A 15,648-nucleotide genomic window follows, 5' to 3' on the forward strand; every position below is an offset into this window, starting at 1 on the left:
CAAACCTGTGTCTATTTTTCATCCAAGAAACTACCTAGATTTTCTATAAATGTATCTTCTTTGTGACTTTTCCAGCTACATTTGTAACGTTATAGCCCTGGTTTCATAGGTCATGTCTAGGTCTCCCATTGTAGAGTGACACCACTTTCACCTCCCTCCAATCTTGTGGAACCTTGTCACTGCTGAATCGCCTATCAAAAATGTCATCAAAGGATCTGTAAGCATGCATGTCAGGTTCTTTAAGAATCTCAGTAGCTGTTGTCGTGACCCTGCACCATACTTTCCCTTAACTCTTCACATTTCTTTTCTGTGGTTTCTCATTGAACGTGATCCTCAGATGTTTTCACTCTTTTTGTTTACTTCTGCAAAACTAGCCACTCAGAGGCAAACACATCACTAGCAGTTTTCCCCATGCCCACTGTAGTCTTTCTTCTCTTCCTTGATAAGTTTTTTTCAGCTCCATCTAAATTTTCGTTCATTCCCTTATGTTTTGAAATTACACACACACAATTTTCTGTATCCTTATTCCATCTACTAATCCATTTTTATTAATACATCCACAGCCAGCTCTTCTCATTTTTTTTATCCCTGTAGCTCACATGTCATTTCCTTTTTTTTTCAAGCTGTCTCCTTAACCTCACTACTGAATTACATTGGCCTCCATTTCCCTGTTTTGTTTTTTTTAAGCCCCTTTTCCATAGATGTTAGATGCTCCTCTTCAGCTTTATTCGCAGGCTATTGGTTCCCTTGGCTTGCTTTTAGTCCTCCATTTCTGTTTCACGTTTGCCTCAGTTTTTTGCAGTCTGTCTGTATGTAGACCACACTTTGTTCATGTTTGCCTGTCACATCATTGGCGAACTCTGCAACAATGTGGTTACTGTTGGACAGGTTCACTTTTACTCTTCTAAATATGACTGTCATTAGACAGTTCCTTTTACCTTCCTTTACTAACTCAGTGAGTCATCCTTGTTCTCATACCTCGACTCTTGCATTCTTTCTTCTTGGTTTGGGTACTGGACTGCTGTAGTATGCTTCTGAGAGAATAAAGTTTTCATGAGAATATTTTTTTTTCTGTCAGAAGGCCTTTTCCATTGCTTCATCTACTCATTGTTCATGCTTTCAGCAAATGTGCAGTATATTGTATTCAGCTCTCACAATTCCCCCCTCTGGCTTGACCACTGTGTTATTGACTTTCAGAGGTTCATTGGTAGGTACTAGGCTATTGGTCCTAGGGCCTATATAAGCCTAGCCAAAAAGGTGCCCTGTCTTTCACCACCCAAGAAAATTATTTTCCTGTGCCCCTGTTGAGCAGAGCCACAGAAGTGTTCACCAGGGTGAATTTCCTATCTCCCATCCAGTCATCAAGATTTTGTTTGAAGAGTGCTAATGAGGAGCTTTGTTTGATATAGATAGGTAGTTTGTTCCAGAGTATGGAAGTCTCTAGGATAGAAATCTATCCCTCCAGCATGTTCTGTTTATTTTGGTGACAAGGTTTAGGTCCCTAGAGCATGTAGCTTGGAGGGATTGGGATTTCTTTAAGTGGAGCATGTCCAACAGCTCTGTGAGTGACATAGCTTTATATGTTAGGCAGAGATTGCCTCTGAGTAGGCGATATGCAACTGAGTAAAGCTGGAGAATTTTGGGACTGTCTGCATAGGGCATCTGTTTGAGGCAGGTAATCCTCTTTGCGAGGTATTTCTGCAGCCTTTCCAGTTGTTGTAGATGTCTTGTGAGGTACATACCAAAAGGGGCGCTGTATTCTATAATGAGTCTGAGTGATGAGTAGAGGGGAACAATGACCTCTCTTTTCCTAGATGAGAAACCTTTTGTGATGAAGTATGCCACGTAGAAGGACTTACTGACTACTGTGGTGATGTGATTATCAAAGGAGAGACTACTGTCCACCTGTGTTCCAAGGTCTTTTATCACACCTTCAGTGTTAAGTAGACTACCGCCTATGTGGTAGTTCATGGGTACAGAGTTTTTACCAAAAGAGATGACAATGCACTTTTTGGCATTGAGCTTGAGGCCATGGCTTTGATAACAGGCATTTGTCTCAGTGAGGCCCTTTTGTAGGATGTCCACATCGTTAGGAGTTTTGATTATGGCTCCTAGTTTGCAGTCATCTGTGAACTTCATTAGCAAAAGACCTTCTATGTTAGGCTGTACTTCAGAGAAGTAGATACCAAACAGGAGGGAACCCAGGACTGAACCCTGTGGTACTCCACTTGTCACTGGAGTGAAGTCAGATTTGGAGTCTGCTAGTTTCACAGTGTGGGTTCTGTCAGTGAGCCAGTTGGCAACCCATCTTGTGACATAGGGATTTATACCTAGTTTAGTGAGTTTATATATAATTCCCGAGTGGGTGATGGTGTCGAAAACCTTGGCGAGATCTAGACAAGATGTGTGAACCACCTTACCTTCATCTACGGCTTTGGTGACTGCTTCAAAGAAGTGTGTCAGGTTTAGGAGACATGATCTGTCTTTTACAAACCCAAACTGGGTGGGGCCCAGAGTTTGGAGATTACCACTGTCATTGTTTATAAGTTTCATGATGATACGTTCCATTGCCTTGCAGACCAGGCTCGTCAGGCTAATGGGGCAGTAGTTCCCCGGGGTCCGTGGTGGCTCCACCTTTGTGGAATGGGATAACCATTGCTGTGCGCCATTCAGTGGGCAATAAGCCTCAGGTGAGGCTGTAATTAAACATGGTACTTAGGTGGGGTGCCAGTTCATTCTGTAACGTTCTGTAGTTCATGTAGAATGCAGCCTGGGATGTTGTCAGGTCCCATGGATGCTGTGTTCTTGGCTTTGGAGAGTGTGGTTTTTACTTGTGCAGCCGTGATTACAGGAACTTTGCATTCTTCCGGTATAGAGATGGGCCCTTTAGGGGGTGAGAGGGGGGGGGGGTAAAGTTAGCACTGAATCTGTCTGCCAGGATATTCACAACACAATAACCAAACAGGTCCTTCCACCTTGTAACAATGTTCAACAAAAAAAAAAAAAAATCCAACCGGCTTGATAGCAAAAAAAGTTTAATCCAAGTAAAAACTGATTGTTGAGCGCTTTCACTCGCTACAAACAGCGAGCTTCATCAGAACAATTAAATTAAATGCTTTGCATACATTTATATTTAAAAATGGCGCCAAAAAACATGGCTTGAAAAACAGTCACTGTTAAAGTGATATTGCACATTTTTATAAAAACTTCTCATTAAAAGTAAAACTCTGCTGCTAAGATGCCTGCAGTATAACAAAATCCATAAACTCAAAATGTAACTGAAAACTGCTTTTGTTCGTCTTATTATATCAGTAAATTATACTATAATAATAAAATATTTATTAAAAAAACATTCTGTAAAATACTAAAATCTATTCTAATAACATATAAATGATGTCATTAGTGTAAAGTGGTTTAAACTTAAGGTCACACCCTGCTATAAGTTAACTATACCATTTTTTTGTAAAATCATTCTTTTAACATCAGTAATGGTTTTATGGACAAATAGTCATTTATTCCTGGTGGAAAGGTGGAAGGACCTGTTTGGTTATTGTGTTGTGTTTTTTCTTATTTTACCCAAACGGATTAACATTATTCAGGAGTCTGCCAGGATATTGGCAATATCAGTTGGTTCTGTATGTTTAGTGCCATTGTGCTGTAACTCAGAGCAGATCTGAGTGTTGCCAGTGAGATTGTTGACATAGCTATACAATGCTTTGTGGTTGTCTTTAGAATCAGTGACGATTTTGTTTTTGTAACTAGCTTTGGAGGATTTTCTGAGGGATCTCAGCTTCTTACTGAGGCCGACCAGGGAATTCTTCCAATCATAGAATTTTACTCTTTTTTTGCAACAGTTTCTTGATTGGCTTCCTTTTTTAGAGGATAGCATATTGGTTCTGTTAGAGATTGCATGATCCATGCACTTGTGTAAGTGCTTATAAAGTGCATTTGTGTAGGATTCAACATTCGTACCTCTATTGCCCATCTGCATGGGTGTCATGAAGTTTGCCACTTCTGTCTTAAGAAGCATGAAGTTGGCTTTGGAGAAATTTTTTACGGTGGTTTCCCTAATGAGGCTGGGGGTGGGATGTGGATGTCTAGGGTGATTAGCTTGTGGTCGGATCTGACCAACAAGGAATTGACCTCTGGTGTGGAACACCAGTTCCACATGTTGGTAATGACCAGGTCAAGGATATTGCTGCCCCTGGTGGGGGTGTGGATAAGTTGATCCAAGGCATAGGAATTTATGAATTCCAGAAAACATTGAGCAAAAGAGTTTGTACATGAGTTTTCCCATTTAATGGTGGGGTAGTTGAAATCGCCAAGTATTAGGGTGCTGGGTCGTACCCTAATATTTTCCAGTGTATCAAGAAATGAAGGGTGGGAATCCTGGGGCATGGTGGGGGATCTGTAGCAAGCTACAGTTTGGATTGCGAAATTGCCCAGAGTTAGTTGCACTTGGATAATCTCGGATGCATTATGCTGAGCAACTAGCCTGAAGGTGTGAATATTCTTAATGAATATGGACACGCCTCCACCTTTAGTGTTTCGGTCCAGGTTAGGTGGCCAAAAGGGGTGGTATGAGTTATAGCCTGGTAATGCAGGGTGCTCTCTGGAGCCTTGAACCAGGTCTCTGTCACTGCACAGATGTCTATGTTCTCCATTTTAAGGAGTGCCTCGAGTGGTTTATGTTGAGGTTTAGACTTCTAGCATTGAGTAACATTACCCTCAGATTTTGCTTGCTTGTATCTGTTACAATGGTGAATTTGTCATTTGAACCTTGGCTAAAAAAGGCACTATAGGGGTGGCTAGAGCCTTAGTCAGTATCCGGAATCCCAAGGGTAACAGATACAGGCCATCTCTGGCAAAGCATCCTGGTCTGTCGATTGTCATCCCAGGCAGACAGATACTGGATCCCCTTAGAATGACACCAGAAGCTCAGCCAATTGTTGAAGTCAGTCATTTTGTCCTTGTACTATGGTATAATTCTGGTAATGGCAGGATGCTACTCAGGGCTAGGGTCATATCTGCCTGGACTACAAGACCGGACAGCTCCTCCATGTTTCTTTTCATGTAGTCCAGGGAGGTGCATCTCAGGTCATTCACACCAACATGGACATTGACAGAGTCATATTTGTACTTGTTGTGGAGTGACCTGAGATCCTGGCACCAGACAGGCAGCTGACAGTAACTTTCTCCTTGTTTAGCCTGGTGAGTGGAACATCAGTGTGCCTGACTATAGAGTCACCTATAACTAGAGTGTTGGGTATGTTGTTATGCCTTATGGGCTGTGGTTGAGTGGCAGACTGAGTTTGTGGGCTATATGTCATTTGGGTTGTGTTGGGGGGGGTGGAGGTTGCTTGCGTTTCTGCTTTGGAGGTCCCTGTTGCTTGGGCAGATTTTTATTGAGATCCTCCACGAATATAGCTGTGCGTTTTGTGTTACTATGTGTGGGTTTAGGTAGTGTAGGTTTTGATAGACTATGTGTTGAGTGTGGTGTAGTGCAGGTGTTTACCTTCTCCTCTTGACTGTCTAGTACAGTCTTGGCTGGAGAGAGCTTTGCTTCCAGTTTGGCTATATAAGTGCATCTCTCACAGGTTGTAGTGTTGGGTGGTAGGAGGAAAAGGTTGTCTGTGTACATGAGGCAATTGCTGCATTGCCCCAAAATACCCAGATTCGTCAGGTAGACAGGAGAAAACACCCGGAGCTGACTCTTAGACATGCCTGGAAAGGTGCTTAAGTACTAAATACTGTTTTCCTCTAGACAAGTGAGGAAACTTGAGTGCTGTAGTAATTTGTAGCTTATTTAGTGCTTACAATGAGTTCTGAACAAGTGCTGAACTCAAAGAAACAGATTTGATTGCTAAAACTAAAAAACTGGCTAGTTCTAAGGGAAAATTCAAAGAGCAGACTTTATGGCGCAAGAAATAGTTTAACCCTAGCTAAGCGGTGATGCATAAAGTTTTTTTTTTTTTTTTAAGATAAGCTACCTAGTACTTACCACTCCCACAGATAAGTTAGAAGGCTTCCCTCCAACACAGAAAGGCTTGGAGGCTCAGAAACTTACAAACAGTCCTGGATACAGGAAATCTGTATCTGAACTAGACTATTTAGAGGAAAGGCAGGAAATAAGCTTAGAAATGTTTTTTTTTTTTTGTAAAGTGGAAAGGGAGAAAGGAGAAGGAGAAGATAATTCAAGGTTAAGAAACTAAGTGGATTGGCCTTCTCATATGTTCTCCCTGTATTAGGTAGAATGAGGTAATGGCACTAGACTGGGAGGAGTGTCCCAGATCAAATTTTGAGTAGGGGTGGGCAACTGCAAAGGCATCATGTATAAGAACAGCATACCAGTAAGGAGGGAGGGTATGATACAAAAATCAGAACAAACAAACCTAAACAAATGCTTAACAAATGTAGAAAATTTCCAGTTAATACCTCACACACAGTGAAACTAGCTAGGAAAGTATGCAGCAGACAATAAAAGTGATATAAATAACTCATAACAATAAGCAAAAACAGGATACTTCATGTTATATATCACAGATCAGTTTGCTCAGTGTGAAATGGCAAAAACATTCACAAGTTAACTTCTTAAGTAACAGAAAGTTGAAACCTGAAACAACTTAAAAAAGCTCCATAGAACCAATGAGGTGCTTACTCCAAGCCATAGTCTAGGTAACCCCAATCAGCCAATGACCCTAAACACTTCCCTCTTACTGAAATGCAAGAAAGGCTTTGGCTAAACTAAAATGGCCTGGAACATGTGCTCAGACAAACAGCCTGTGCAAACAAACAGCTAGGCAGAAAATACAAGCCTGAATATAGACAATGCCACAATTACCCACACTACTTAGGTAAAAAAAATGCAGAAATGTTTATCACAGCAAAAAAGTAGCAGCGAGCCTTTAAATTAAAGTTTTAAACAGATAAAGGAGCAAGGAGACTCTAGAGAATGCTTTTAACTGCAAACAAATAAGTTACATGATACACTCCTTGGCAGGAAATCAGAACAAACAAACCCAAACAGATGCTTAACAAATGTAGACAATTTCCAGTTAATACCTCACACACAGTGAAACTAGCTAGAAAAGTATGCAACAGACAATAAAAGTACTATAAATACACGTAAAAATAAGCAACACACAGGATTCTTAATGTTATACATCACAGATCAGTTTGCTCAGTGCCCTTCCTCCGATTAGCTCAGTGTGAAATTTCAGAAACACTCGCAGGTCTTTGAGATACTTCTCTTCCCTCTTCTGTCCCCTTCATTTTCAACTGCCTCACAGTTTAATTTTTGCCTTCCATAAATAACTAACCTTCGCCCATCTCGCCCGTTTTTATTCTGACTGAACAGACATTACCTGAGATAACCATTTCCTACTTCCTTTCATGATTTGCCCAGGCTTGTCACACTTACTGACTTACTGTGTCTGCTTCCCCAAGCTGAATTACTGGTACTTTCCATTTCCTTACTTAATTTCTTGGCATTACTCAGCTTGACACTTTATCCCTTCCTGATAGTCTTTTTTTTCCTTTTGTTCATAGGTTGGTACTAGGCTATCAGCCCTAGGGCCTATACAAGCCTAGCCATAACAATTCCCTGGCTATTTCTTCCCACACGTTTACTTCCCTGGACCCCTGTCTAGCAGGGTGACTGACGTGATCCCCGGGGTGAATTTCCTTTCTCCCATCCAGTCGTCAAGGTTCCTTTTGAACAGGGCCAAAGAGGCACTCTGCTTGACATGTATGGGCAATCTATTCCAGAGTCTGGGGAGTCTCTGGGTCAGGAACCTATCCCTACAGCATGTTTTGTTTATTGCGATGACAGGGTTTAGATCCCTGGAGCATGTGGCTCTGAGGAATTGGGATTTCTTTTAAGTGTAACATGTCCAACAGCTTTGGGTTTGACATGGCCTTGTATGTTAAGCAGAGATCGCCTCTGAGTAGACGATATGCGACAGAGTATAGCTGGAGGTTTTTAAGGCGGTCAGCATAGGGCATCTGCTTTAGGCCTGTGATTCTTTTAGTGAGGCCTTTCTGCTGCCTTTCCAGTTGTTGCAGATGTCTTGAGAGGTGCATACCAAATGGGGCGTTGTATTCTATAATGGGTCTAATGAGGGATGAGTACAGTGGGACAATGACCTCCTTTTTTCTGGATGAAAAGCCCTTAGTGATGAGGTGTGCCACATAGAAGGATTTCCTGACTGTTGTGGCAATGTGGTTATCGAAGGTGAGACCACTGTCCGCCTGTGTCTCTAAGTCTCTTATCACACTTTCAGTGTTTAGTGTACTGCCACCTATATGGTAATTCACGGATACATGTTTTTTCCCAAAGGGGATAACTATACATTTCTTGGCATTGAGCTTGAGCCCATGGCTCTGGCACCAAGCATCTGTTTCTGTAAGGCCCTTTTGTAGAGTATCCACAGGCTCCCAGTTTGCAGTCATCTGCGAACTTTGTTAGCCAGAGTCCCTTAGTGTTGACTTGTACTTCAGAGAAATAGATGCCAAACAAGAGCGGTCCCAGGACTGAACCCTGAGGTACTCCACTTGTCACTTGTCTGGAGCTGGATTTGGAGTCAGCTACTTTTACAGTGTGGGTTCTATCAGTAAGCAAGTTAGCAACCCATTGGGTGACGTAGAGATTAATGCCCAGCTTAGTAAGTTCATCTATGATTCCAGAGTGGGGGATGGTGTCAAAGGCCTTGGCAAGGTCTAGATAGGCTGTGTGGACCACCTTACCCTTGTCCATGGCTCTGGAGACTGATTCGAAGAAGTCAGTCAGGTTCAGGAGACAAGATTGGCCCGTCACGAACCCAAACTGGGTGGAGTCCAGTGTTTGAAGGTTTCTAATGTCTTTGTTTATAAGTTAAATGATAATACACTCCATGGCCTTGCAGATAAAGCTTGTCAGACTGATGGGACGGTAGTTTCCGGGATCCAAGGTGGATCCCCCCTTGTAGAGTGGGATAACTGTAGCTCTGCGCCACTCAGTGGGCACGACACCTGAGATGATTAAACATGACACTTAGGTGAGGTGCCAGTTCATATTGTAGTTCATGTAGTACACAGCCCGGGATGTCATCTGGTCCCATGGATGCTGTATTCTTAGCTTTGGAGAGTGCATTTTTTACCTGTGTGGCCATTACCGGAATTTGGCAATCTTTCGGTATTGAGATGGGCTATTTAGGGGGTGAAAGAGGGGTGAAGTTGGCACTGAATCAATCTGCCAGGATATTGGCAATATCCTTGGGATCAGTATATTTAATGCCATTCTGTTTTAGCTCAGAGCAGATCTGAGCATTGCCATTTAGATTCTTGACATAGTTGTAGAATGCCTTGTGGTTGTGCCTGGAATCTTTGACAATTTTATTTTCGTAACTAGCTTTGGAAGATTTTATGAGGGATCTCAGTTTCTTACTGAGGCTGGTAAGGGAGATTTTTGCATCCTGGGATTTTCCTATTTTCTGCAACAGTTTCTTCCTTTTGTTGTAAAGTTTGTTTATGGCAGGGGACCACCAGATTGGCTTCCTTTTTTTGGATGAGAGCATCTTGGTTCTATTTGGGATGGGCATGATTCATACATGAGTGGATGTGCTCGTACAGTGCCTTAGTGTAAGATTCAGCAGTTGAACTTTCAGTTCCCGTCTGCATGGGTGTCATGAAGTTTGTCACTTCTGACTTGAGTAGCATGAAGTTGACTTTGGAGAAGTTTTTTATGGAGGTTTCCTTACTGGGGGGCGGGGGTGGGATGTGGATGTTAAGTTGATTAGCTTATGGTCAGACCTGACTAACGAGGGGGTGACCATAGGTGTGGAGCATCGATTTCCCATGTTGGTAATGACGAGGTCTAGGATATTGGAGCCCCTGGTGGGACTACGGATTAGTTGATCCAGGGCGTTGGAATTTATGAATTCCAAGAACCGTTGGGCAAAGGTGTTGGTACCTAAGTAGTTTTCCCAGTTAATGGCAGAGTAGTTTAAAATCACCCAGTATTAGGTGTGTTGTCTTTTTACAATTGTATTCATCATTTTAACACCTAACGTTATTTCATTGTGTATCAGTGTCTTTTTTTCACAGCTGTACCTTTCCTTTGTATCCCCTGAATTCCTGACAATTGCTACATCTGTATAGCTGAGTTCTTCCATCCTTTGATCTGATTAATCTGTTTTCACTTCCTTCCACCTCATTATAATGAACGGTCTTGTGATACCTTTGCATTCTATATTTCAGCAGGACTGTACTATCTTGTTCTGTGAAGTTCTCTTCAACATAATGATTTTTCTTTGCCATACCTCTTCCAGTCATTCAGGAGCCCACACCCTGCTGTCTAGTCCATTTTTGAGGCATTGGAATTCCTCACTCTTTTCTTCCTAGCTATAGATGCCAGTAGTACCTGTGCTGGCTGCCTCTTTCCTTTCCCTGCACCTTTTTGTTGCTGCATTTACCAAGTTAGTGCTGCTTTCATGTATTCTGATTTGTGCGTGCCTCCTGTCTTCTCTGAGAATTTTTTTTCATTTTCTGATATGTTCTAATTTATGTGTAATTATACATCCTAAGTACATATATGGAACCATATCATTGACTTTAACTAAAAGACCCCCCCCCAAAAAAAAAACAGCAAGTTTGTAGGGGGCTGCTCCTCTTATACCCTACATCTCTAAATATACTAACTCCATGATTACGCAACATTGAGGTTAAGGAGAAACCTTCCACCCAACCGTTCCATGATCATGCTGTATTACATAGGCATTTATCGATGAAACACAGGAATTGATTAAACTAGTTCACTAATTTCTTTTTTTAATTATCAGGGTGTAATGATTAGGAAGAACCCAAACCTGTCTAACCTCAGTCCACTTTGCTACCTGACCACTCTGTCCTGACTTCTCTGCTCTTCTAATTTTCCTTGTAATTAAACTGTTAGTCACTAAAATGTCTCCCTTCTTTTTTCCTCGAATTTAAGTTGCAGTCCTGTTTTGGTTACCTTAGCTATGCCACTGTATACCTCAGTGTGAAACTATCTCATTTGTTGCCTGTGCTTCTCATTTCAAATCTACTTGAAAGTCTACAACTGATTCCCGCTTCTCCATGCTCCTACCACTCATGTTTATCTTTTTCCTGTGCTTGCTTTCCTTTGTGTCTTTCTGTCATATCACTGAAAGATTTGCCCTCCTCTTGTATATTCTTCAAATTTTTTTCTTTTGATGCATTATGGGTGTCTCCTGTGCCCTTCTTTCTTCAGTCTCAGCCTGTTCTCTAGGTATGCTGTTTTTTGTAATTAATCTACTTGGCCCATCTCTTGGTTGAAGACTCCTGCTTAGTCTCTATTCTTTCCCTTATTTCTCACACTAAGTCTGCACAGGTCCTATCATCTTCCTGTCTGCCTGCCTTTAATTAGCACATGACTTGAACTCTCCAATCACCTTTCTTTGTTGAAATGCCTCACCTTCTGGCAACCCAATCTGGTTGTAACATTTAAATACACCTTCAGACCACCAGTTCCTAAACCACATTACCATGTCACACCTAAAGCAGCTGTTCCTGTGCAACCTGTTTGCTGGCTGATTTCAAGAACTGATTCCATACATATTGTAGGCACTAGGCAAAATATAGAATACCAGCAAAAGTTAGCGTTAGCAGAGTTAATAAAGACTGACATAGGATTTTAGCGAAACTCTGTTTATGACTTGAGATAGCCAAAATGTGTTGGCTGTCTGTGCAGCTTTTTTTCATGCCTTCATTCATTGTGTGGTCATGGTGATTCTGTGGATTGCTGTTCTGAACTGTATTTTCACTACATTCAGATGATAAACCACTGACAGAGGGGCAGCCATCACTGTAGTTATTGTATCACTCCATTCTATTTTACATTGACCTTTAACTTTGCCATCTTTGGCCATAGAGGCTGCATAAGGGCAGTCCTTACTCCTGTATATACTTATGTAATAATTTGGTGATGATTGTATGACTTACAGGGTAAAGATTCATGTGTCCTCACAGCACGTTTAATTTCTGATGATCTGCTGAAGTGTAGTTTGCATTTTTATTGACAGACATTTTCTCCAGTTGGGTATAATGGTTTTGCCATTTCTTAACTCTGAAAACATAGATGAAAAAAGCTCTCACTGGACACATGGCAGCTGCATTGCCGAAAGCTGCTGTGGCTTGGAGTTTGTTCTTTTCTCCAGTTATTCTGACCTTGGATTTGCAGATATGGGCAAATTATTAGCCCTCCCACAATGGAAGAGAAGAATTTTACTGTTTTATTTGTGTGACGGGAACTGCTATTGTATTTTCAAACCGCTGCAGTTATGTTCAGAAGCATTTTCATCGAATGACCCACATGAAAGCTAGGTTTGGGCCTAAGAATGATACGTTTACTAAGCCTTTGTGTAGCTCTGAACACTGTTAGTTTGGTTTCCCTGACGGTAACAAGTACTGCTTTTTTTGAGACCATTGTGCTATGTTAGTGAAGTTCTTTTTTGGATTTTTACGTTTTTATGCTGGGGCACTTCTGTGGGGAATCAGATTGTCTGCTTGAGGGTAAGACTGAGATTTGATAGACTATCTGTGAGCTCATTAGCGAATAGTACTGATCTCTAATGTATTCTGGGGTCACTGTGTCTTTACTGGATGCTGCGTTTCTAATTTTACTGCAGATGTTAACCTTTGAAAAATAGTCTGCAAACCATCTACATTTTCTGTGGTGTAGTAGTAGAAACTCATGCAACAGCAGAGTATTTTTAATACTAGCAAAATGTTGTCAAGTCTGTGAAAATGAGACCTGTAAGGTGATTGGGGTCACATTTCTTATGTAGTCTTTTGAACACCAGAGTGCAGCAATATCTTTGAAGCTGGACTTGTTCAGAGTTCAGAAATATAAAGCTGTTTAGAAACATTGGATCTTTGTACTTTTGATGATGTACATTGCTCAGGGTAAAGTAGGTTGTACGCTAAGAAGCACAAAAGTTGAGTGGCTTTAAGGTCTCCTCTCATCCATCTTTCTTTTTTCATTCTTTTTAATTTTTTTTTCATGTAGTTCTTGCTACTTCAAGTTGTTCAAATACCGTCTTTTACTTTTGATTAAGTCCATTTAATTTGAACCATACTGACCTACTTACACTGTTGTATTTTTCAGAGAATATGTTAATTGCTTGAGGTAATTGACAGTTGATAGATTAGATTCTCCCAAAGCCTATTTATGCGTCTGCCTTTTTTTTTCTTTCTTCTTTCACACTTTCACACAGATGACTTTTCATTTCTGTGCATGCTGTCAGAGCAGAGTTAACCAAATTGTTAAGCCGTCATGGTACAGTTGTACCCTATTATGCCGCAGAAGTCAATATGGCCAAAAAAGGACTCAAGAAGGCAAACAGAGCATTGTTTCTAGTCTGGCATGCCTGCCTATGATGTCAGTGCTCTCTGGGTCTCTTCAGTGGTTTCAAATGCTTGCTTGATGAACATTTTCCTCTACAGTGAGTGCCCTGTGGGTTGCCTTTACTTAAAAATGTGCCCACAATCAGGAGTCCTTTATCCAGGCAGAGAAACTTGAGAGATCTCATCTTAAATTTATCCCACCTCGTGGGATCTGTTCTCAGGCATTTCCAAGTACTTTTATACTAGAATATGCTTCCATCAAGGACTCTGTTTCCAGGATAGAATGCACCCATATGTAGCAGTTTAGATCTGGGGGAAAAAAACTGAGTTGTTTGGGCCCGTTTATTTTTCTACTGCTATCTCCTGCCTTTATCTTTTTTTTTCACCTCTTGTAGCCCCCTCTGTCAACACTTCATGTTTTCTCATCATGTCTTCTCCTCTAGCCACCCTCCATACTGCTGCTTCCAGCATCCTCCCAGCATACTGCACTGGTTAGCCCAACTGAAAATGGACTAACAGTAGTGACTTCAGATCCTCATCCAAAGCAGAGCAGACATTTGCTTAGGGTGCTGGGGTGAGTCAGCTGCAGCTGTTGTGTAAACAAAATAGATCAGACTTCTCAGTCTTTTCTTCAAGAGTGCACATGGTTTTGAGCTAGTTGTGGTGCCATGGATATCAGAATGAGTGTGCTGTTTCTTTTTTGTTAAAATATGAGATGGCCAGTTTCCTAACAATACGCCTTCTCGTATGTTGGATCAGGTTATACAACATACGAACACAGTAGACACAGAAGTAGCATTCAGGGAGCATATCTGGTAAGAACAATAAAAAGGAGAGGCTACAGTTACTCAAGGGATCAACTGACAATATAAAGAGCAATTGATTCAGTGATGTTAATCAAAGTCTACCGAATGTGGATCTCACAGAACTGCTTACTCATAATTTTCAGATATAGAATTTTTGAAGATTCTGTAGAGTCTTAATATTGTACCAAGATGGATGGCTATGCACATTTTATTGTTTAGTGACATAGAATCTCATCATTAGGTTGTTCTGGAAAGACACTTCTTGTAAAGTGTTTTATATTGCAAGTGTTGGGTATATCTCATTTCATTTCATGTTGATTTGTCTTTTTATGGGAACTAGGTTGTTGACTCTGGGATTGGCATTACTTCATGCAGATGTGGTTCCCAATGCAACAATCAGAAATGTGCTGAGAGAGAAAGTCTACTCCACAGCTTTCGATTATTTCAGGTGAGCTGCAGATCATTTAATTTCTGGACATAATAGCTGATGTGAAGAATAATTAACATTTTCTACAAAAAAACTGCAATGGCTCTGTTTTTTTTTTTAATTTAGCATACCTAGCAGAATACATAGCCTGCCTTTGTAAAATGAAGTCAAACTGCACAATAATCTAATTGGCTAAAAATTTGTCACATAATTGTGCCTCATGATTAGTTGTGTACATGGAGAGGCACATGGTGGCATTCATCCAGATTAAAATGAGGATGCATGACCAGTTCCATTAACAGTGACATATGTGCTTGTAACTTTCTGTTTATGGACTCAGCCATAAGATGGTAGGATTCGCAACGGACAAAAAGTTGGTATTGAGAATATGTATGGTTTAGTGAGACCAGTTTTCTTCAGACTGCTGTGTGAGTAAATCTTGTTTTTTTAATTTGTATACTAAAGTTGCTATATTCTCTTTTTTTATTGAGTGGGGATAGGTACTTGCTGATAATAAATGCACTTTTATACAATGTTTATATTGTTTTCCTGGGATAGGCTGGGATAGGCTGGTTTAAAATTAAACAATGCATATATTTTCCACACCTACTTCTAAGTGTATAAAAGTTGATATGTTTAACATCGTAAAGTATTTCTGATTTTGTTTTTTGTTATTGAGGATCGCTTCTGTGATGAATAAAGGCTTGTTGTTTTGGAACATTACCTGGGTTTCATGATTTTTTTAAATTATTGTGACTGAGCTCATCAATGAAGTTTTAAGTCTACTAGTTTTTCTATTTTTTATTTTTCCTCAACACTCATGTCAATGAGGTTGGAACTAGACAAAGTCCTGTGCTTGTTCAGTTTTTATTTTTATTTTCATTTTTTAAGTCTTGGATTATCTTTCTTGGGGGGTAAATCCTTACCCAAAGTGACCTTTTACACCCCACAAGTACTGAGCATGTCCTTTGCTAATGAGGACTCAGACCTGCACTATTCCTACACTTCAACAGATGTCAAAGGACCCGCTGG

The 15,648-nt window shown here is 40.8% G+C and overlaps 1 protein-coding gene across 1 annotated transcript in view; it reads left to right on the plus strand.

The window, feature by feature from the left end:
* Positions 1 to 15,648, plus strand: part of PI4KA (phosphatidylinositol 4-kinase alpha) — a gene marked incomplete at its 5' end in the record, with an annotated part of 2,160,482 nt that overhangs the window by 1,472,974 nt on the left and 671,860 nt on the right. Inside the window, 1 exon segment of the mRNA XM_044068731.1 lies at positions 14,530 to 14,637. Coding sequence (XP_043924666.1) covers positions 14,530 to 14,637 — 108 coding nt within the window.

Source organism: Protopterus annectens, chromosome 4.part0 (assembly GCF_019279795.1).
Source record: "Protopterus annectens isolate FY-2018-M chromosome 4.part0, PAN1.0, whole genome shotgun sequence".
Lineage (NCBI taxonomy): Eukaryota > Metazoa > Chordata > Ceratodontiformes > Protopteridae > Protopterus > Protopterus annectens.